Source organism: Rhineura floridana, chromosome 6 (assembly GCF_030035675.1).
Source record: "Rhineura floridana isolate rRhiFlo1 chromosome 6, rRhiFlo1.hap2, whole genome shotgun sequence".
NCBI classification, from domain to species: Eukaryota; Metazoa; Chordata; class Lepidosauria; order Squamata; family Rhineuridae; genus Rhineura; species Rhineura floridana.
Window position 1 is genome coordinate 54,553,818 of NC_084485.1, and position 22,036 is coordinate 54,575,853.

General features: G+C 41.0%; 1 protein-coding gene across 6 annotated transcripts in view; it reads left to right on the forward strand.

The window, feature by feature from the left end:
* The first annotated feature begins 2,191 nt into the window (after positions 1-2,191).
* TRIM33 (tripartite motif containing 33) overlaps positions 2,192-22,036 on the forward strand; it is an 82,872-nt gene continuing 63,027 nt past the window's right edge. For 3 of the 6 annotated variants that reach the window (XM_061631940.1, XM_061631941.1, XM_061631942.1), the window contains exon 1: positions 2,194-2,937. In XM_061631940.1, coding sequence (XP_061487924.1) covers positions 2,427-2,937 — 511 coding nt within the window. In that variant the 5' untranslated portion in view covers positions 2,194-2,426. Of the gene's footprint in view, positions 2,938-22,036 lie in introns of all 6 variants that reach the window. The other 3 variants (XM_061631937.1, XM_061631938.1, XM_061631939.1) reach the window with 2 other exon arrangements.

A 22,036-nucleotide genomic window follows, 5' to 3' on the forward strand; every position in this document is an offset into this window, starting at 1 on the left:
TTTTTCTCTGCTTTGTGTTGCAAGAAACTGCCCTTGATTCCTCTATATTTTTCAAGAATTTTCTGAACGGACTTGTTTTATTTTTGTCAAAATAAATATGGATTTATTTCCCTTTCTTAGCGCTCAGTATTGTACTCACAATGACTACGATGCACTTTTGTTATGGGGCAACTCATAATTTTTAAGTTAGTTGAAATATCTCTGGAAAAGTAGGATACATGTCAGAGACGGCATTGCATTGACAGCATTTATAAACATGGTGTGAACTGAGTTTGACAGTAGAACAATCTTACTCCCATCTATTCAGATTGGAAGAAAACCCTACTAAGCGCAATGGGACTTACTCCCATATAAGCGTATAGGTTTGGGTTTGTTTTTTTTAAAAAAGACAAACAGCAGCAAATTGACTGTTCCCCCTTCCCCATTTTACATACACCTATTGTGTTTAGTTTTATATTATAGTTTTAGGCAAAAATTGAATGCCACATGCAAGTATTGGGGAACTGATAAAATATAATTGGATGATATATTCGCAGCAAAAGTGTGGAAAGGCTTTGCTTATAGCCATGTTCATGACCTGATATGCATTAGTCATTAATACAGTAGGGCCCTACTTTTCGGTGTTCTGCTAATACGGCAGTTTTCAATTAGAGTAAGGCCCCACTCATATGGCGCTTGTTCTGCTTTTATGGCGTTTTTCGGCAGCTGAGCATCGGGCGCCATTTCATTTACGGAGTTCTGCTTTTCGGCAATTTTCCCTTTATGGTGGGGGTCTGGAACGTAACCCGCCGTATGAGTGGGGCCCTACTGTACTGCCTATTCTGCCACATAATGGATAGTCATGATGCATACTAAAAAAAAAGTTGCTCACTATGTCACCCAAATAATAATAATATCATATTTACTTTTTCTTAATTTCTGCTCAGGTGCTATGAAGCAGCTACTTTCCCCTTTCTGAGACCAAAGAACAAGGATACAAAGCTATGCTTCATATAAGAGTATGTGGCACCTACCTTTGGAATCCCCTCTCATTAAATATTAGACAGGCATCATCACTGTGTTGTCTTTTTTGTGCTTACTAAAGCCCTTCTTTCATCAAGCCTTTCAAGTATCCCAGTCTGCATCTGTATTGGAATTGTTTTTAAGATGGTTTTATTGTTTTGCTGCCCTGGGGCCCTTTTCGGAGGAAGAATGGGTATAAAATTATATTATACTATAACAACAACAAGAACATACTGAATAACCTGTTTCTCAAAAGTCAAAACCCAACTAACATCAGAACTCCAACATGGGTAGTGCCAAAATAGGGGCATTTCAGGAAGCAGCTAGGATGCAAAGGAACCTATCAGTCCCAAGACCTGCCCCCAAACAAGGAGATAATTGAAACACACTTTGAGTTTGTCTAAACCTTGAAAACATTGGGGGGGAGAGAAACTTTTTTTTTTAAGTCTGATGTCAGTTCTGCCCTATTGGCAAGTCACTGGATAAGGCAATTCAATAAATCCCCCCCTTAGCACTGCAACCCAAGTGGTTTATTTACTTCATTAAAGCTTGTTTAGCCCACTGTTCTCAAGTAACTCACGTGGTACAATAAAATGTATCTCAATAAAACAGCCAAACCGGCATGAATCCCACCCAGTACTATGGACGCAATCCTAACACCACTTACCTGGAAGTAAGCCCTACTGTACTCAGCTGGACCTACTTCTGAGTAGACATGGTTAGGATTGTTCTGTACATCATTTCAAAACGCAGCAAACCAAGTACCGAATCAACCCGATGTAAATTGAAAAGATTAAAATGGACATATACAGATGCTGTTACGTTTTTTCATATATTCCCTGCCCTTCTCCCTCTTTCTGACCATCTTCCTACTCAAGAACCGCACTTATTTTAGAGACAACGAAATGAGAAGCAGCCAGCTGCGAAAAACAGGCCCTCCCTAAACAGAGATTAGTCGCGCTATATTCTTCAAGTGCTCCTCGACTTATTGCTTGTCGCCCATCGCTCCATCCGCGAGGCCTCGCAGTCTCCCGCACGACCCGTGCTTCCCTCCGCTCGGCAACCGCCAAGTGCTCTCACGAATCCCCAGCTTAGCACGAGAATTTGTTTCTGCGCGTGCGCCGCTCGTGTTCCAGACCTTGGGGTGCGTGCGCGCGCGCTACTTTACGTCCATGTTACTCCATTTAAACATCATACAGAGGGAAAGTTGACCACCCTTCTGTGGACTCTCTACCTCTGCCTTTTTTTTTTAAGCACGCGCGCGCTCGTCCGGCACCGCTCCTCTTTCACTAAACCCGCGTCTCTCCGCGTACCTCGCGCCAGATGTGTGTCGGAGGCGCGCGCGCAGGCCGATAGCGTGCGTGCGGACGCATGCGCGGTCTTGTGCGTGAGCAAACCGGGGAGTCGGGTTCAAAGGAGGAAATATGGCGGAAAACAAAGGAGGAGGAGGCGGCGGCGGTGGCGAGGAGGGGGCTGGGGAGGCCGGGCCGGCTGGGGGTGGACCCGAGCCTGTCACCTCCGCGGCGGCAGTCGCTGTCACCTCCGCGGCGGCAGTCGCGTCCCCGTCCCCTCCTGCCCCCGCCGGGCCCGAGGAGAGGGAGAGTCCCGCCGCGGTGGTCCTGGCTGCGGCGCCGGACAAGGGCCCAGGGGAGGCGGAGGCCGCGGCGCCGATGGTGGTGAGCGTAGGCCCGGCCTCCGGCTCCGTGCCGGCTCCGCTGGGCCCCAGCCCTGCGCCCCCCGCCCTCTCCAGCGCCGCGCTGGGCCCGCTGTCGCTCCTGGACACCTGCGCAGTGTGTGCGCAGAGCCTGCAGAGCCGGGAGGTCGAGCCGAAGCTGCTGCCCTGCCTTCACTCCTTTTGCCGACGCTGCCTACCGGAGCCTGAACGCCAGCTCAACGTGCCCGTGCCCGGCGGCGCCAACGGGGACATTCAGCAGGGTGAGTGGGAAGGCTGCAGAGGCATGGGCGGTGGGCGCCGGGGACGGAGGTCCGCTTGGGAAGGATGCCCTGGTAGGGGTGGACCCGGCGGTAGGGGTGGACCCGGCCGAAGGGGCGCTGAGCAAGGTGAACGAGTGGAGTCGGGCAGGTTACTAGGTTCCCGGTTAGTAGGCTGGGGGAGCTCTGGCACAGATCGTCAATGGGTTAGTGGATAAAGATCAGAAGCCCGGTTTTGAGAGATTGCAGGGAAGGGTTATGGAGAGCAGCCCCGGTAGGTGGATAGCTCTGTAGAAGGTTGATGTCAAGAGAAATAGAGGTGTGCATGTGATGATTACCTGCTTTGTTTAATGGTGATGGCTTATCTGCTGGAGTTACCCTGAGCGGTTTTTTCTTTGTAGACATTGTGGCACACTTGTTAGGCTACAGTGGGAGTCGGAGGCTTTGCAGCATCGAGGCGAAGCATAGGAGAGTGTGTATGTATCTCAGAGTTTAGATTCTAGACCAGGAGTTCCCAAGCTGTAGCCCAACAGTGGTCTGCAAGGTTCATTCAGGTGCTTGGCGGCACGTTTGTGAAGAACGCTTACAATTTGAATTTTGTGGAATTTTGTGGAGTTCAAATTGTAATGAATATAAATGCAGCAATAAAACTACAATTAAAAATTATACAGAATCCGGTACAGTGTATTGCAATTGTTACAACGTGAAGAAAAATCATTAAGGGATCTGTCAAGACCCTCAGCAATTTCCCAGTGGTCCATGGGGAATAGTGTTTGGGAACCAATATTTTAGGCAGTCAGTTGTAGAGAGTTCAAGTTAGACCAACTGCACAGAAAAGAACATTGGGAGATATATGGCTTAGAATTCTACTGTAGAGATCAGTAAGGATGCGGGACTGATGTGTAGCTGTCCCAGTAATACATTGTCCATACTAGGAATTCAACAGACTCTTAGGAAGCGAAGATCTGTAGCCAATCTGAGTAATTTAAAAGCAGTTAAGAATAATAATTACTGAAGATAGTATTGAAAATGTACATACTCTACTTAATATGCAATGCAGCTTATGACATGTGATTAAATGTTTGTCAAACACTGCTAGATTTGTTTATCATTTCTAATGAATGCACACAGGTGATGTTCCACTTCTACTTCGTAGAAAGCGTCCTTTAGTTGTGCTGAGTTTGGGAGTAGTTCTCAGTTTCTCTTTAGCAGTGATGTGGGGTTTCTGGAAAAAATAGGGTAACTTGCATAGGGTAGTTTCTATTGGATTTTTTTATACTATAGATCTAATGTAGCATGTTTATTTTACGTGTACTTAGCAAACAAAGCTTAAAACTTTGATGCTTCCAAATTTTCCTATTATTGTATTTGGGATCTATTCATAATTGCTAACGAAACAGAACCTGTTCTATGAGAAAATAAATAATTGCCCACACTGGGGCAAGCCAAATACACTGTGAACTATGGAAATGAAAACAGGGCCATTTATCAATAGCTCAAGATGAACTGTATGAGGAAAACTAAAATGGAAGGGGGATGGATTCATGTCTTCCTGAATCCAGTCTCCTAAATATGTAATACAAATGTGTAGCCCATGGGCATGGTGCAACAGTTATATATTTTTTACAGCTTCTGGAGATGCAACTTAAGTGGATGTTAAAGCAAGCTTGCCTAGTATATATTTCTATAAACTGGGTGGGTATCAAGAAGCAGGCATTTTATTGTCTTTTGAGGCTTTTTTGGGGAGTACTTGATTGTGGGGGCCTCTAAACATCAATGACTTTACTACATCAAAGTATACTCTTTAAAGAAAATGTTTGGAATCAGCACACAGGTCACATGCGGCAATTGTATGTACTTTTTTGGCTGCCGATAAGTGCTGGGAAGCTACTGTTGCTTTCTGGCATGTGAATATCACGCGTAGTAGTATACATGCAGGTTTCATGCATTTTCCTATCAGAAGGTGTTTTATAATTGTGGTATCTAAACAGTCTTCATCAGCAGTATCTTTAACAGCACATTATTTACGTTAAGACTGTTCATAATCCCGTTGTGATTTCTCCAACTACAATTTTGTCAGTTATTTCAGGGAAACATTGTCATCTTATAAAATGATCAGTTTGTTCAATAATCAGCTCACTGGACTTGATCTAAGGTCTTTGTAGTTACCCTGACTGAGACAGAATGGACTCTGGTATAATAAAGAAATGTAGCATATATTAGATATGGAAACATTTATAATACTCAGTATTTATATAACACCATTAATGTGTCTGTAGCACTTTCAACACTCTACTTTGTATCCTTACAACACCATCCTTATAAATTAGATCAGTATTATCTCTTTACTGCAGACCGGAACTGAGGTTAAGAGAGAGTGGCTTGCCTAAGGACTCCTAGTGAGTTCGTGGTGGGTGGGGGGATTTAAACTGGAGACTTCATGATTCATAGTGTACTGTCTTAACCGCTAGGCTGTACCATCTAAAAAGATGCTTTTATACATGTTTTAACTTTTTTAAAAAATTCTGACTGGTGCATTTTCTATAATTATGTAGGCCTGAATCTTTGAAGAAACTGAAAGCTGAGATTTCTACAATTAGGTTCACATATCTCAGTCAATGGGGTCAGGATTCATTTGTACGTTACTAGACAAGCATGTTTGGTTTTAAGTTTTATGAAGGGCAGTATACAAATCCAGAGCTTGGAAAAGTTACTTTTTTGAACTACAGCTCCCAACAGGCCAATCCAGTGGCCATGCTGGCTGGGGCTGATGGGAGTTGTAGTTCAAAAAAAGTAACTTTTCCAAGCTCTGCATAACCTACATGGATAAGTAGTATACTTAAACTAAGAGGATGTGCTAGTCTTTGAGCCTGAAAAAGCTGAGATTCAATTTGCCTGGTTTATATGTTACTCATGAGTTGTTCCTCCTCCTTCTTCTCTTCTGGTACGGTTGTGAGGACATAGAAGTTTATTGTTAAGTCTGAATGAAGAATTAGTGATTGCTTTTAACTATGGTTTGTCTGATCAAGACAGGATCATAAATGTGATTTGAAGTTGGCTTGTTTGCACAAACCATGCTTAAAACAATTCAGTTTGTCCCAATTCAGGCATAACAAAGTGCAGTTTGTTGAAAATTGAAGAGAATGCTTCTGATCTTGTGGCTGAACTAGATAAGGAGAGAGGAGGAGGAGGGCACAGGCTTATTCACATTGTAATACATTATTATTATTAATGTTATTTATTAAATTTATATCCCTCCCTTCCTCCAAAGGAGCCCAGGCTGGCACCCATATCAATACTAAAACAATACAATTAAAACTTCTAAAAGCAATTAAAAACAACCTCCTAAAAAACTCCTAAAAGCAATCACCTACTCTCAAAACTAATGATTTCAGGGTGTCCTGGGTTAGGTCTTTCAGATATCAGATGCCTAGGTAAATAAGTATGTTTTTAAATTTCTCCTAAATGTTAATAATCAGGGAAACTGACACACCTCACTAGGGAAGAGCAGTCCGCAAATGAGGAACCACCACAAGAAAGCTCTGTTATAGGTCACCGCCAACGGAGCATCTCCGAGTGGCAGCACCAACAGGGACTCCCATGCTGATTGTAGGGCCTGAGGTGATTGATATTGGCAAGGCACTATTTTAGGTGCTTGGATCCCAAGCAGTTTAGGGCTTTCTACGCCAGTATTAATACCTTGGATTGGGCCCAGTAAATGATGGGTTAGCATTATGTCTGGATGTATCTGCTGTGTTTCACCACAGTTTCTGTTTCAATATATGTGTGAGAAAGGGAGAGGAGCATACGGCTCTGCAAATAGGTTTATAGCTAGATAAATTTAGAGGAGGACTACTTTTAGTGTGTCACTAAAATGAAATAGCGTGTCTACTAAAATATAGAGCTCATATAGGAGGTTGTGCTTTTTCTTTTTGAAACAAGCGTATCTGTATCTTCAACAGATATAACAGATATAAATTCAAGTCATCGTTTGTTGGGTCATGGAGATGGGTAAAGCCATATTTGTTGAGTTTCTGTTGGGAAAAAGGTAGCAACCTTAATATAGTGTTGTAAATATAGCTGCTGGCTTATTACGCTTACAACTGGTCTGCCATGAAATGGAAGTCTTGGAATGGTCTGCTGTGTGACTATTTTAAGAGAGAGAGGCTGTTTCTTCATCTGTGATGTAGGTCTCCATTGATATTGACTTTTTTGTGGAAACATTCTTAGGAATATTAATTTTATAGATTTATATTAATTTATAGATGTATAAGTGACCAGGAGGAAGACATTAGAAGTATCCACTTCCATTTTGTCATCATGTCTGAAACAGGACTAACTGTGGTTAGTTTTAACTGTGCTTTGTCTGACCAATCCAGGCTCATAAACCATGATTTCAAGTTGACTTTTTTCTCAAGAACCATGCTTAATCAGTTTGTCCTAGTTTTAGACAAAGCAGCATGTGAAAAATGATAAAATCAATTAAAACCCTGATCAACATTAAAATTCTAAAATAGACAACAAGGACAAAATAGACAACAAGGACAACATAGACAAGAATAATGATAAAAAAGCAGTAATAGAACAATGTTTCAATTTAGCATAAGAAGATAGGAAGCTGCCTTATGCAGAGTTGGATCATTGGTCCGTCTAGCGTGGGGTTGTCTACCCTGATTAGCAGCCAGCCTCCACAGTTTCAGATAGGAGTCTTTCCAAATCCTTATTGGAGATGCCAGATATTGAATTTGGGACTTTCTGTATACAAAGCATGTGCTGTACCACAGAGTTCTTCTCTTGGTCCTTGTAAAACCAGTCTAGTAGTTTACGGATCTTTTCAGTAATGGCTTAGATTGTACTTTTAGTCTTCAACTTGTGACCTGAAGGAGAAAAATACCTATAAATTGGGATAGGAATTCTGGACTGCCTGGACATGCATAATATTTCAGCTATTCTAGTGTGCGAATCTGGAGAGTAACAGGACTGTCCTTCTGCCTGTCCAGATTTTTCTGTGGATTTGAAATAACAATGCAAATTAATCTTGGTGTAACTCAGGATCTCCTGTGACCAAAATAATTGGATATATAATTAGAGATTTAGTCTAGGCAACTGAGTCAAGGGTTTAGTGCCACAGGAGACTTGGTGTAAAATGTAGTATATTTTATGAATAGGCTATCAAGCTGGTCTTGTCCAGTTCAGTTGTATTGGAAGCAGATCAATTTCTGGAAAGCTATTGGTTAAATTTAATGAATAAACACAATGTGTTTTCTTCTGTACAGAAGCATTCAAATGGGCCAGACATCTATGATCTTATCGGTAGAGGTTCTGTATAAGCTAGTCATTAAAGTTATAATAATCAAAATGAGTGTAGCACAGTGTTGTGTATGTGAAATTGGACAGGAGGGCTGATTGCAAGATACCATGTTAAGCTCTAGTAATGGGGCTTCCTGAAGAAGCTAGCTCTATAGTTGTGACCTTGCTGACTTTCAGGTGCGACAGGCTGTAATGTGAATGGTGAAATAGTTGGGCCATAAAGGCATACCATGCAAGAGCCCTTGTAGAGCCCTTTACTGTCTACAGAATGGTATTCACTGCTTGGTAAAGGGGTTTGGTAAGGTAAGGCCATTTTATGAAATACTTTACAAGCTGTGCAAAGAACATGGTCTGCTATATGTAAGCAGCTTTATATTGAGGTATTTAAAGCAGCATGTTTGTGCTGTCCTTTTAACCATAGTTACGTAGAAATAATGCAATATATATGTGTGACTCATTGTGTATATTACATGTTTCACAAATGGAATTTGTTTCTGTCAATAGAGTTACTTCTTTTGGTGTTGTCAAAGTAATACATTAGGAAAAATAACTGCCATAATTTTTGGTGTTACATAGTTTTCATAAATATTCTTTGTGCATTTTAGATACTAATTAAAAGGCACTGCTACCACTTTGCTTGCAAGCTTGCATTCCGGTGCAGTTGTCTACCTTTGCTCAAGTCTCCTGGCTTTCCCTCTTGCTGCTTTATGTGAACACTGTCTCTCTTCACCCTCCTCCAGGAAAAGAAGGGGGGGCAGCATAGCTAAAGAGCCCCTTTGTCTCTGCCTGACCTGGGAAATACAACAAAGGAGATTTGGCTGCTGTCATCCCCCCCCCCCCGTGTTTTCTCCTCACCCTTGCCTGATGGGGGAGGATTGCAGCCAACAGTTAGAGAACCTTTCTGTGTGTGCTCAGCTGGAAAAAGCACACTGCTATGGTACCTGTTGAGAATGGTGCAAGTAGATAGGGAATGGCAGCCTTTTCTTCTTGGCCAAATGGCAATTGCTGGTCACTGCAGGTGAGTAGAATATTACACTTAAATAAGTACTTGAGAGCCAGTGTGGTGTAATGGTTAAAGTGCTGGGCTATGACCTGGGAGACCAAGGTTCAAATCCCCACATAGCCATGAAGTTCACTGGATGACCTTGGGCCAGTTACTGCCTCTCAGCCTCATGAAAACCCTATTCATAGGGTTGCCATAAGTTGGAATCAACTTGAAGACAGTACCTTTACCCAGAGCCGCTTCTAGGCACCGGGAAGCGGGGCAGTTGCCCCTGCCCCCGCGCTTGGCATACCCAAGGAAACTTCGCTTCTCACCTCCCTGCGCCTTTCCCCTTTTAGCAGCTGGTGCCTCCCGCTCTCGGCTTTCCTGCCGCAGAAAGGGAGGAAAGCCTCTGAGAGAAGGACGAAGAAGCTTCTTTCTCCTCCCTTCCCCCTCGGGCAGCACTGCAGAGGTAGCTCCGTTCCGCACAGGGGAAGAGGCGGGAGAGTGGCGGCGGCGGGAGCGAGCCAGACCGAGGTGAAGGTGCAGAACTGCAGAAGTTCTGTCGCCGCTGCTGCTCGCTTTTCTAAGGAGTTTCGCAGCACACCTCAGAGTCGTGCTCACCTTCCTGTTTCTCCTCCTGTAATGGAGCCAGCTCAGAGGGTGTGACCTCTAGCAAGATTTGAACTCTCACTCTTAAAAACAAATAAAGCGGGGCAGGGAGAGGGAAGGAAGGGATTTTGGCTATGGCTTTCTTCCACAAGAGAGTTGTGCGATGCTTTTCCTCCCTGCTCATCGAGTCCAGTTGAGTTTGTTGTGTCTTACTACCAGGCAGTGGTAACGAGAGAGGAAGTTCTAGGCTTAATGGACAATATAAAAACTGACAAATCACCAGACCCAGATGGCATCCACCTGAGAGTTCTCAAAGAACTCAAATGTGAAATTGCTGATCTGCTAACTAAAATATGTAACTTGTCCCTCGGGTCCTCCTCCGTGCCTGAGGACTGGAAAGTGGCAAATGTAACGCCAATCTTCAAAAAATTGATCCAGAGGGGATCCCGGAAATTACAGGCCAGTTAGCTTAACTTCTGTCCCTGGAAAACTGGTAGAAAGTATTATTAAAGCTAGATTAACTAAGCACATAGAAGAACAAGCCTTGCTGAAGCAGAGCCAGCATGGCTTCTGCAAGGGAAAGTCCTGTCTCAGTAACCTACTAGAATTCTTTGAGAGTGTCAACAAACATATAGATAGAGGTGATCCAGTGGACATAGTGTACTTAGACTTTCAAAAAGCGTTTGACAAGGTACCTCACTAAAGACTTCTGAGGAAGCTTAGCAGTCATGGAATAAGAGGAGAGGTCCTCTTGTGGATAAGGAATTGGTTAAGAAGCAGAAAGCAGAGAGTAGGAATAAACGGACAGTTCTCCCAATGGAGGGCTGTAGAAAGTGGAGTCCCTCAAGGATCGGTATTGGGACCTGTACTTTTCAACTTGTTCATTAATGACCTAGAATTAGGAGTGAGCAGTGAAGTGGCCAAGTTTGCTGACGACACTAAATTGTTCAGGGTTGTTAAAACAAAAAGGGATTGTGAAGAGCTTCAAAAAGACCTCTCCAAACTGAGTGAATGGCAGAAAAATGGCAAATGCAATTCAATATAAACAAGTGTAAAATTATGCATATTGGAGCAAAAAACCTGAATTTCACATATACGCTCATGGGGTCTGAACTGGTGGTGACTGACCAGGAGAGAGACCTGGGGTTTGTAGTGGACAGCACGATGAAAATGTCGACCCAGTGTGCGGCAGCTGTGAAAAAGGCAAATTCCATGCTAGCGATAATTAGGAAAGGTATTGAAAATAAAACAGCCGATATCATAATGCCGTTGTATAAATCTATGGTGCGGCCGTATTTGGAATACTGTGTACAGTTCTGGTCGCCTCATCTCAAAAAGGATATTATAGAGTTGGAAAAGGTTCAGAAGAGGGCAACCAGAATGATCAAGGGGATGGAGCGACTCCCTTACGAGGAAAGGTTGCAGCATTTGGGGCTTTTTAGTTTAGAGAAAAGGCGGGTCAGAGGAGACATGATAGAAGTGTATAAAATTATGCATGGCATTGAGAAAGTGGATAGAGAAAATTTTTTCTCCCTCTCTCATAATACTAGAACTCGTGGACATTCAAAGAAGCTGAATGTTGGAAGATTCAGGACAGACAAAAGGAAGTACTTCTTTACTCAGCGCATAGTTAAACTATGGAATTTGCTCCCACAAGATGCAGTAATGGCCACCAGCTTGGATGGCCTTAGAAGATTAGACAAATTCATGGAGGACAGAGCTATCAATGGCTACTAGCCATGATGGCTGTGGTGTGCCACCCTAGTCAGAGGCAGCATGCTTCTGAAAACCAGTTGCCGGAAGCCTCAGGAGGGGAGAGTGATGGGCCACTGGCCGGATCCAGCAGGCTCTTCTTATGTTCTTATGTTCTTATTAACAGGCAATATTTTCCTTTGCAACACTTAAGGTTAGGTGGTGCAACAAGAATAACATATTTGTCTTGCCTCGTGTGTGTGTGTGTGTTAAAATTTTATAGGTTTTTTTCACGTTTCCTCATCCTTTAGTTGGTAAGGCACATGTCTTCTACCTCATGAGTAAAGGAAGATACAGAGACTGTTGTTTATTTATTTATTTTATTTATTTAATTTAATTTATATACCGCCCTAAGCCCGAAGGCTCTCTGGGCGGTGTACATAAAAGGTAAAAGCAGGCACAATATATAAATACAATAAATATAATAACTCAAAAAACAAAAACACACAAACAATACGAGAACCAAACAACATCCAGAATACAACATAGTAATAAAATACTGTAAAAATACACTTTAAAATGCCTGGGAGTATAAAAAGGTTTTTACCTGGCGCCGAAAAGATAGCAGCGTCGGCGCCAGGCGCACCTCATCGGGGAGACCATTCCACAGTTCGGGAGCTACAACCGAAAAGGCCCTATTTCTAGTCACCATCCTCCGAGCTTCTTGATGGGATGGTACTCGGAGGAGGGCCTTAGATGTTGAGCGCAGTGTACGGGTAGTTTCATATTGGGAGAGGCGCTCCACCAGGTATTGCGGTCCCATGCTGTGTAAGGCTTTATAGGTCAAAACCAGCACTTTGAATTTAGCCCGGAAACAAATAGGAAGCCAGTGCAGACGGGCCAAAACAGGTGTTATATGAGCGGACCTTCTGGTCCGCGTCAGCAATCTGGCCGCTGCATTCTGGACTAACTGTAGTTTCCAAACTATCTTCAAGGACAGCCCAACGTAGAGCGCATTGCAGTAGTCCAATCTAGAAGTTACCAGAGCATGAACGACTGAGGCAAGGTCGTCACTGTCCAGATAGGGACGTAGCTGGGCTACCAATCGGAGATGGTAGAAAGCATTCCGTGCCACTGAGGCTACCTGAGCCTCAAGAGACAGGGAAGGGTCGAAAAGAACTCCCAAGCTACGAACCTGTTCTTTCAAGGGGAGTGTAACCCCATCCAGAACAGGGTGAACATCCACCATCTGGGCAGAGAAGGCACTCACTAACAGCGTCTCGGTCTTGTCTGGATTAAGCTTCAGTCTGTTAGCTCCCATCCAATCCATTATCGCGGCCAGGGAACAGTTTAGTACGTTAACAGCCTCACCTGAGGAAGATGCAGAGGAGAAATAGAGTTGCGTGTCATCATCGTACTGGTGACAACGCACTCCAAAACTCCTGATGACCGCACCCAGCGGCTTCATATAGATGTTGAAAAGCATGGGGGACAGTACCGATCCCTGTGGGACTCCACAATGGAGAGTCCAGGGTGTCGAGCAGTGTTCCTCAAGCACTACCTTCTGTTGACGACCCACCAAGTAGGAGTGGAGCCACTGCCAAGCAATGCCCCCAACTCCCAACTCCGTGAGCCTTCCCAGAAGGATACCATGGTCGATGGTATCAAAAGCAGCTGAGAGATCAAGGAGAATCAACAGGGTCACACTCCCCCTGTCCCTCTCCCGACAAAGGTCATCATACAGGGCGACCAAGGCTGTTTCGTTACGAAACCCAAGCCTAAAACCGGATTGAAACGGATCAAGATAATCAGTGTCATCCAAGAGTCCCTGGAGCTGGCTGGCCACCACCCGTTCCAGAACCTTGCCCAGGAACGGAACATTCGCCACAGGTCTATAGTTGTTCAAGTTATTTGGGTCCAAGGAGGGTTTCTTCAGGAGCGGTCTCACTACCGCCGCTTTTAGGCAGTCAGGGACCACACCCTCTCGCAAAGAGGCATTGATTACCTCCTTGGCCCAGCTGGCGGTTCCGGTCCTGCCAGCTTTCACCAGCCAAGAGGGGCAAGGATCCAGCACAGACGTGGTCGCCCACACCAGTCCAAGGATCTTGTCAACATCCTCAAGCTGCACCAACTGAAACTCATCCAATAAATGAGGACAAGACCGTGGTCTGGATGCTTCATTGAATCCAACTGCTATAATATTGGAGTCTAAGTCCCGACGAATGCAAGCGATCTTAGTTTGGAAGTGTCCAGCGAACTCATCACAACAGGCTACAGATGAATCTATAGTATCCCGAGGGCCAAGATGTAAAAGCCCTCGTACAGTTTTAAAAAGCTCCGCTGGGCGGGAGAGTGATGCCTTAATACTGACAGCAAAATAACTCTTTTTTGCTGCCCTCACCGCTGCTGTATATCGCTTAGAGCAGGCACTTACCAAGGCATAATTGCATTCGTCAGGAGTGCGCCTCCATCTGCACTCAAGCCTCCTTCTCTCTTGCTTCATCGCTCTCAGCTCCGGGGTATACCATGGGGCTGTATGAGCTCTACATAGGAGGGGGCGCATGGGAGCGATCGTGTCAACCGCCCGGGTCATCTCCGTATTCCACAGTTCAACCAGGGCTTCAACAGGAGCGCCAGTCTTCTCAGTCGGAAAATCCCCTAGAGCCCTTTGGAAACCCTGAGGATCTATTAGTCTCCGGGGGCGGACCAATTTAATAGGTCCCCCACCCTTGCAGAGGGAAAGGGTCGCCGTAAGCCTAAACCTCAGCAAGCGGTGATCTGTCCATGACAATGGGGTAGATGAAAAATCCCCAACCTCCAGATCACCATCTCCCTGCCCAGTGGCGAAGATCAAATCAAGGGTATGTCCCGACACATGCGTCGGGCCAGTAACAAACTGAGACAGCCCCATGGTTGTCATGGACGCCATGAAGTCCTGAGCCGCCCCAGATAAAGCAGTCTCGGCATGAACGTTGAAGTCCCCCAGTACCAACAGTCTAGGGGACTGCAACAATATCTCTGAGACTACCTCTGTCAGCTCAGTTAGGGAATTTGTTGAGCAGCAGGGCGGGCGGTACACCAACAAAACCTGTCAGATTACAACCAACCCCTGTCAGATTACAGGGTAGACTAGAAGCAGACTCTTTCAGTACAGAGTTGCAGAAATATGTTTGGATGCTCTAAGCTTGTAAAAGTGGACATCTGATGATTTTTTTTAATACAATGTGAAAATAGTGTATCTAGTACTGTTCGCGTTGAGAGAAAAAAATAGTGCCAAGACAACAGAGGCGTGAATTTGATTATAAATAATTGTGCTGCTAGTTCATTTGAGTGTTGAATATAATTACATATATTCATAAATAAAATCTCTCTCTCTCTCTCTCTCTCTCTCTCTCTCTCTCTCAATATATAAAGAATGTGGGGGGGCAACTATCCTTTTGCCCTGGGCCCCACACATGCTAAGGGAGGGCCTGCCTTTACCTTTAAGTATTTTGTATATATATATATATGTATAATATCTTTTTCCTTAAAAATTGAGTGAACTGAAGAAGTGATTAAGTCTTTCAAACATCACTTCATCTTTTTTATTCTTCTTTCTTGGTGCCTTCTGTTTCTGAGTCCTGTGTTGACGCATTCTCAGCGGTGCAACGGCTCACTGAGGTAGGATATGGTGAACATGTTACCCTGCTGTTGAAAGAATTGCACTAGCTGTCCATTAATTGGCAGGCCAAATTCAAGGTGCTCGTTTTGGTGTACGAAGCCCTATACAGCTTGGGACCATGATTCGTGAAATATTGTCTTATCCCTTATATATCCAGTCGATCACTACACTCTGCAGGTGAGGACCTCCTCCGGATACCAACTTATTATGAGGTCCATTGTGCACAAAATAGGAAGCGGACTTTTAGTGTTGTGGCACTTGCCCTTTGGAATTCCCTATTCATAGGGTTGCCATAAGTCGTAATCGACTTGAAAGCACATAATAACAACAACAACAAAATATTAGACAAGTGCCATCTGTGTTATCTTTTTGTTGCCTACTGAAGACCTTTCTCTTTCAACAAACATTTTAATTAGAGACCTTATCCCAGTTTGCATCTGTTCTGGAATTGCTTTTTAAGATGTTTTTAAAGATTTTTTTTTTAAATAATTTTTATTCAAATTTTTCCAAAAACAAACAAAACAAAGTCAAAAAGACATAACAATACAACAACAAAAAATAAAAATAAAATAGTTGACTTCCGATTTGTCGCAGATCAGCTATAAGTATATAATATACATCAAACCTGTCCCTTAATGTATACATACAGAATCCCTTTTCTCCATAAGCTGTCTTAATTAATCGTCAAATCCCAGTATCATCATTTTATTTTGATCTTTCAACAAAAAGTCTAAGAGAGGCTTCCATTCCTTAAGAAATGTATCTGTCGATTTTTCTCTAAGTAAACATGTCAATTTATCCATTTCTACTAAGTCCATTAATTTCAATAGCCATTCTTCCATTGTTGGTGTTGATTCCATTTTCCACTTTTGTGCATATAATAATCTTGCTGCCGTAATCATATACAATATTATTCTTCCATATTTCTTTTCTATTTGTTTATCCATAAAACCCAATAAAAAAAATTCTGGTTTTGACTGAATATTTATCTTTAGAATTTTTTGCATCTTCCTACCTATCTGTGCCCAAAATGATTTTGCCTTTTTACACAACCACCACATATGATAAAATGATCCTTCTTATTGTTTACATTTCCAACAAACATTAGAAACATTACTATACATTTTTGACAACTTTTCTGGAGTCATGTACCAACGGTACATCATTTTATAAAAATTTTCTTTAAGATTATAACATAGTGTAAATTTCAAACCTTTTTTCCACATATTTTCCCATTGATCCATTTGTATGTTATAACCAAAATTTTTTGCCCACTTTACCATACACTCTTTTACTTGTTCTTCCTCCATATCCATTTTCAATAAGAGTTTATACATTTTCGCAATTATATTTTCATCATTTGTACACAATCCTATTTCAAAATCAGATTTACTTATTTCAAACCCATACATTTTCTTGTCCATTTTATATCTTTCTAACAATTGTAAATAGGCGAACCATTGAAAACTATATCCTTCCTTTGTCAGTTGTTCTCTCTCTTTCATTATATATTCTCCATGTACATTTTCTAATAGTTCTTGATAAGTTAACCATTTCTCTTTTCCAGCCATTTCTCTTCTATAAAACGCTTCTTGGCTTGAGACACATAATGGTATTTTCGAATAAAACCTTGGTTTATATCTATTCCATATTTTCAACAGAGGACGTCTTATAAAATGATTGTTAAAGTCTACATTTACTTTTACTTTGTCATACCATAGATATCCATGCCATCCCCACTTCAAATTATGACCCTCCAAATCCAATAGTCTTTTATTCCTCAATAAGATCCATTCCTTTATCCAGACTAAACAGCAGGCAGCAAAATAAAGTCTCAGATTTGGTAATCCCAGTCCTCCTCGTTCTTTGGCATCTTGTAGTAGTTTAAATTTAACTCTTGGTTTTTTTCCTTGCCATACAAATTTAGAGATATCTTTTTGCCATTGTTTAAAAGGTAAATCAGAGGATATTACAGGTATTGTTTGAAAAAAAACATCATTCTCGGTAATACATTCATTTTTATCACAGATATTCTACCCATTAATGACAGTTGTAGTTTATCCCATTTTAGCAAGTCTTTCTTAATCTCTGTCCATAATTTTTCATAATTATTATGAAACAACTTTGAATTTTTATTTGTCATAATGATACCTAAATATTTCAACTTTTTCTCTATTGTAAAATCTGTCTTGTCCATTAACACTTTCTGTTCCCTTAAAGTTAAATTTTTCACCAACATCTTTGTTTTTTGATTGTTAATCTTAAATCCTGCTAACGGTCCAAATTCTTTTAATTTGTCCATCAATACATTAATTCCTTCCAAAGGATTTTCTAGTACAATTATCAAATCATCAGCAAATGCTCTCAATTTATATTCTTCTTTTTTTATCTTTAATCCCGAAATTCTTTTATCTTGCCTTATATCTCTAAGCAGCACTTCTAAGACCAGAATAAATAAAAGGGGAGATAAAGGACATCCCTGTCTTGTACCCTTTTGTATTTCACATGAATCCGTTAAATCTCCGTTAACAATTATCTGAGCCTTCTGAGATGTATAAATCGATCTAATCCATTTTATAAAATTGTCTCCAAAATCCATTTGCTCCAAAACCTGAAACATAAATTTCCAATTCAAATTATCAAATGCTTTTTCAGCATCTAAAAAAATCAAAGCTGCTTGTTTATCATTTCGTTGTTCTAAATATTCCAAAACATTCAAGACATTCCTGACGTTGTCACGTAATTGTCTTTTAGGTAAAAACCCTGATTGATCTTCCTGAATAAATTGTTGCAATATTATTTTCAATCTTTCTGCCAAGATCATTGTAAAAATTTTATAGTCATTATTCAATAGAGATATTGGTCGATAATTTTTTGTTTTAGTTAAATCTTGCTCCTCTTTAGGTATTAATGTTATATTAGCATTTTTCCAACTATCCGGTATCTTTCCCTCTTGCAGAATAAGATTCATTGTAGACTGTAAAGGTAGTAAGAGTTCTTCCTCCAAACATTTATAATACATTGCAGATAACCCATCTGGTCCTGGTGCCTTTCCTAATTTAATTTTGTTTATAGCTTCAGATATCTCTCTTGATGTAATAGGGCCATTAATAGCTTGTCTCTGAAAGTCTGTAATTTTAGGCAAATTCTGTTTAGATATATACTCTTCTATTTTTTCAGATGGAATTTCCTGACATTTGTACAATGTTGAATAATATTGATGAAAAATCTTTTTAATTTTTACATTATCTGTCAACGTCTCATCTCCTTCTTGTATCTTTAAAATAATTTTTTTTGATGTTCTTTTCTTAATTTATATGCTAACCATTTCCCAGGTTTATTTGCAAATTCAAAAGTCCTTTGTTTAGCAAAATTTAGTTTTCTTTCAATTTCTCTAACTGTCAGCATTGATACTTGCTTCTGTAACATTTTAATTTGATTTACAATAGAAACTTTAGTTGGATTCTTTTTCAATTCTTCCTCTTTTTGTTTTATTTCTTCCAAAATTAATTGCATTTTCTGTTGTTTCTTTTTTTTTAATTCAGAGTTACATTTAATAAAATATCCCCTCATAAATGCCTTACTTGTATCCCAAACGATATTTTCACTTGTTCCTTTATGTAAATTATGTTCAAAAAACTCTTTTAATTTCTTCTTACATTCTTGTACTACTTTGTCATTCTGTAATAAAGATTCATTTAGTCTCCATCTAAATCCAAGATTTTTCTTTTTTAAAGTTAATATCACAGGGTTTTTAAAGATTTTTTTAAAAAAATATATTTTTAAGATGCTTTATTTTTAAAATGTTTCAAAGGTGTTTTGTTTTTGAGATCTTTTAAGATTTTTTAGTGTTTTGTGCTTTGATTGCAGCCCTGGGCTCCTTCTGGGAGGAAGGGTAGGATAGAAGTTTAATTAATTAATTAATTAATAATGCTCTGCCCATCCTGACTTTGTGTAATAAGGTGCTTTTTGCAGTCGTTAACATTGGTGGTATGGGAAAATGCTTGCTGGCCCACATGCCGCCATCACATTTTAAAAGCACCAAGAATGATCCCACCCATCATCCTTTGTATTGTGCATTGTGTATATAACATTATCTTCCTATGATCTTCATTATGGAATATCAACTTTTTAAGGCACCTTCTTGCAGTTATTGATTACTAGACTATTAAAATTGTTTTATGTGGAAGTATTTCTTGTACTTAATTTTGGTTTGCAAATAAGTTTCCCCAAATTGCCAGAGCATACAAAGTTATACTAATTCACATTTCTACACACACTGTGGATTAAAACAACCACATTGAGGTTGCAATCTTACACACATTTACCTGGGAATAAATCCCATTGATTTCTGAGTAGATATGCACTGCTAATCTCATTCTTAAAAGTAATGGGTATAAAAATAGCTCTTTCATGGTTAGAAGATTAAAGATGAAAGAACTGACTGGATGAGAGGGTGGTTTTTTTTAGTATTTTGTATTTTCAAAGGAGGAGTCCATCCTTTCCTATTCCAGAAGAGCAAAGTTAAAACAATGAAATCCTGTTGCTTCTCCCCTCTCCCCTAAATTGACATGCAAACCAATCTCATACATATTTTCATTGGGGATATAGAGTTTAAGCTTATTTAAAATTGCTCTCATCTCTCTGGGTGTGACCTTAAGTGAACCCAGTAAGGCTAACTTCCAAGTAAAAATGTGTAGATGATACAAATTTGCCAAATCTGGCTACCAGGTTGACCACTTCTTCACTCTTCTGTGAGAGATCCTATGCTTTAGAAGCACTCAAAATCTTTGATGTGAAGTGTGAAGTCAAAGACCTGAGCCCTGGACTTTGGCAGAGAGGCTGAGTTAATTTCTTATGAGATCAACAAGAGTTGGTGGTGAACTCCGTTTTATTTATTATACCCCACTTTTCAGCCATGCTTGGCTCCCAAAGATAGCTAACGCTCATGTCCAATTGCAACTAAATTTAAGTGCATATACCTGCAGTTAACCACGTTCAAACATCCCTTGTGTCTCTTCCCTGCGCATGTCTTCCCCATTATTTATGTTAGATAGTAGAATTCAAGGGGGCAGTGTGTGTGCGCATATTGTATGTAGGTACTGTCTTCTGGCCCTTGGAAGTTTATGGCAAAATATAGGCTCCAGGGTTTTCTTTCAGAAAGAGTTGGCAGAAGAAGGTTCAGAAGGTCAGCTAAAATCCACGAACATAGGATTAGATTGAAATTTACATCAAATAGTTGTTTATTTGCTATTAATGTACAGCTGTGAGAACTGAAGAAGACACAATGTCTGTAGGATGTTACTAGCCCTATTCACATGAACCCATCTGGGGTTAAACTGGCACGGGGACACCAATACAAGATGTGCATTCAGCATCCCCGCCCTCACCAGCTCCGCTTCTGACCTTCACATGTTGAGTGCAAAGGTCTGAAGCAGTCTTTTAACTGTGCTCAGTGGGGTTAGACTCTCCCTTCAAACCTATACACTCTGGACACAAAGGTTAGAAGTGAAGCCAGAATGGGTGGGGCTGATGGGGGCAGGGTTTGTGCGTGAGTCCCTTCTCCACTTTAAGACTACACAGGTTCACTCAAATGCATAGATAGGGTTGCTCCTTTTAATGTAATTTTGCAGTTCTTGTAGCTTGTAAAGTTGCTTTGGTTGGTTGGTTGCTGTTCCCAAAGACCACAAATGTGTCTACGCCACACTTCCTTGACCATAGTAGTGCTGCTTCTATAGCAAATGTGAAGCCAGTCATTTTTGTCTTATATCTTAACTTGCTCTTCACTTGATGCTATTTTAAGACTTATTTGTTGGAGTGTAAGTGACCTGTGGCCTTCATAATGCAAGAGATATATTGTCAGAACTGCCTGCAATAATCCCTAGAGTTTGCACTGGCTTCCAGTGACTAGGGTTATCTGAGTTTCAGTGAGGAAGCTCAGAAGTGGGTGCTGAATCTGTTGGAAAATATTTTCACTTAAAATGGCAGAAAACTCTTGACTTATTCATGTGTCTTCTTATTTACAGTTACACCATCAAGCTTTAGGTATTGTATTACAGTGTAGTAACGAGACATTTTAGTTATATTGCCCCAAACAATAATAATCATACTGCACTAATGAGCCTTGTCTGTACAGATCAGGGATTCTTAGAAGTTCAGCCACACTCCACTGATTAACTTGGGTTGCTTACAGGTCTCTGTGTTACTATAGTATTAAATTCTACCTAAAGTAACACATTAATTTTCCTGTTTATCATTTGTATGTCTTGGGTTTTTTTTCTTGGAGTGCTGTGGTATAAGTTGGAATGAGAATTTGTGAGTTGCCCAAAGTCACCCTGTGAATGTGATAGTTGACTTGGGGCAATCATTGAAGCTTCATAGGGCAATTGCTGTACTTTGTTACCTTAGAAATGTATAATATTTACCTGTGAGTAGAAAGTAACAGGCATCCTTGCCATGAACCATTTGTTATAAACATAATTGTGAAATTCCTCTAGTATTCATAAGTGCTTCAATAATTCTATTTAAAATGTACAGTCCAAAAATAGTTTGCTGTAAGGCAGTGGGTTAAAATTACAATGCAAATTTCATTTTAGTCCTGATTTTCTTCACCTAATCTATTGTAGACTGGCCTGTTCAAAAATCTAATCATAAATATATAAGAACATAAGAAGAGCCCTGCATGATCAGGCCAAAGGCCTATCTAGTCCTGCATTCTCTTGTAACATTGGCCAACCAAATACCTATGGAAAGCTTGCAGGCAAGTTCTTAATGCAACAGTGAAGTTCACAGCAACTGGTATGCAAAGGGATACTGCCCTTCTGAGATGCACCAGAATTATCTCT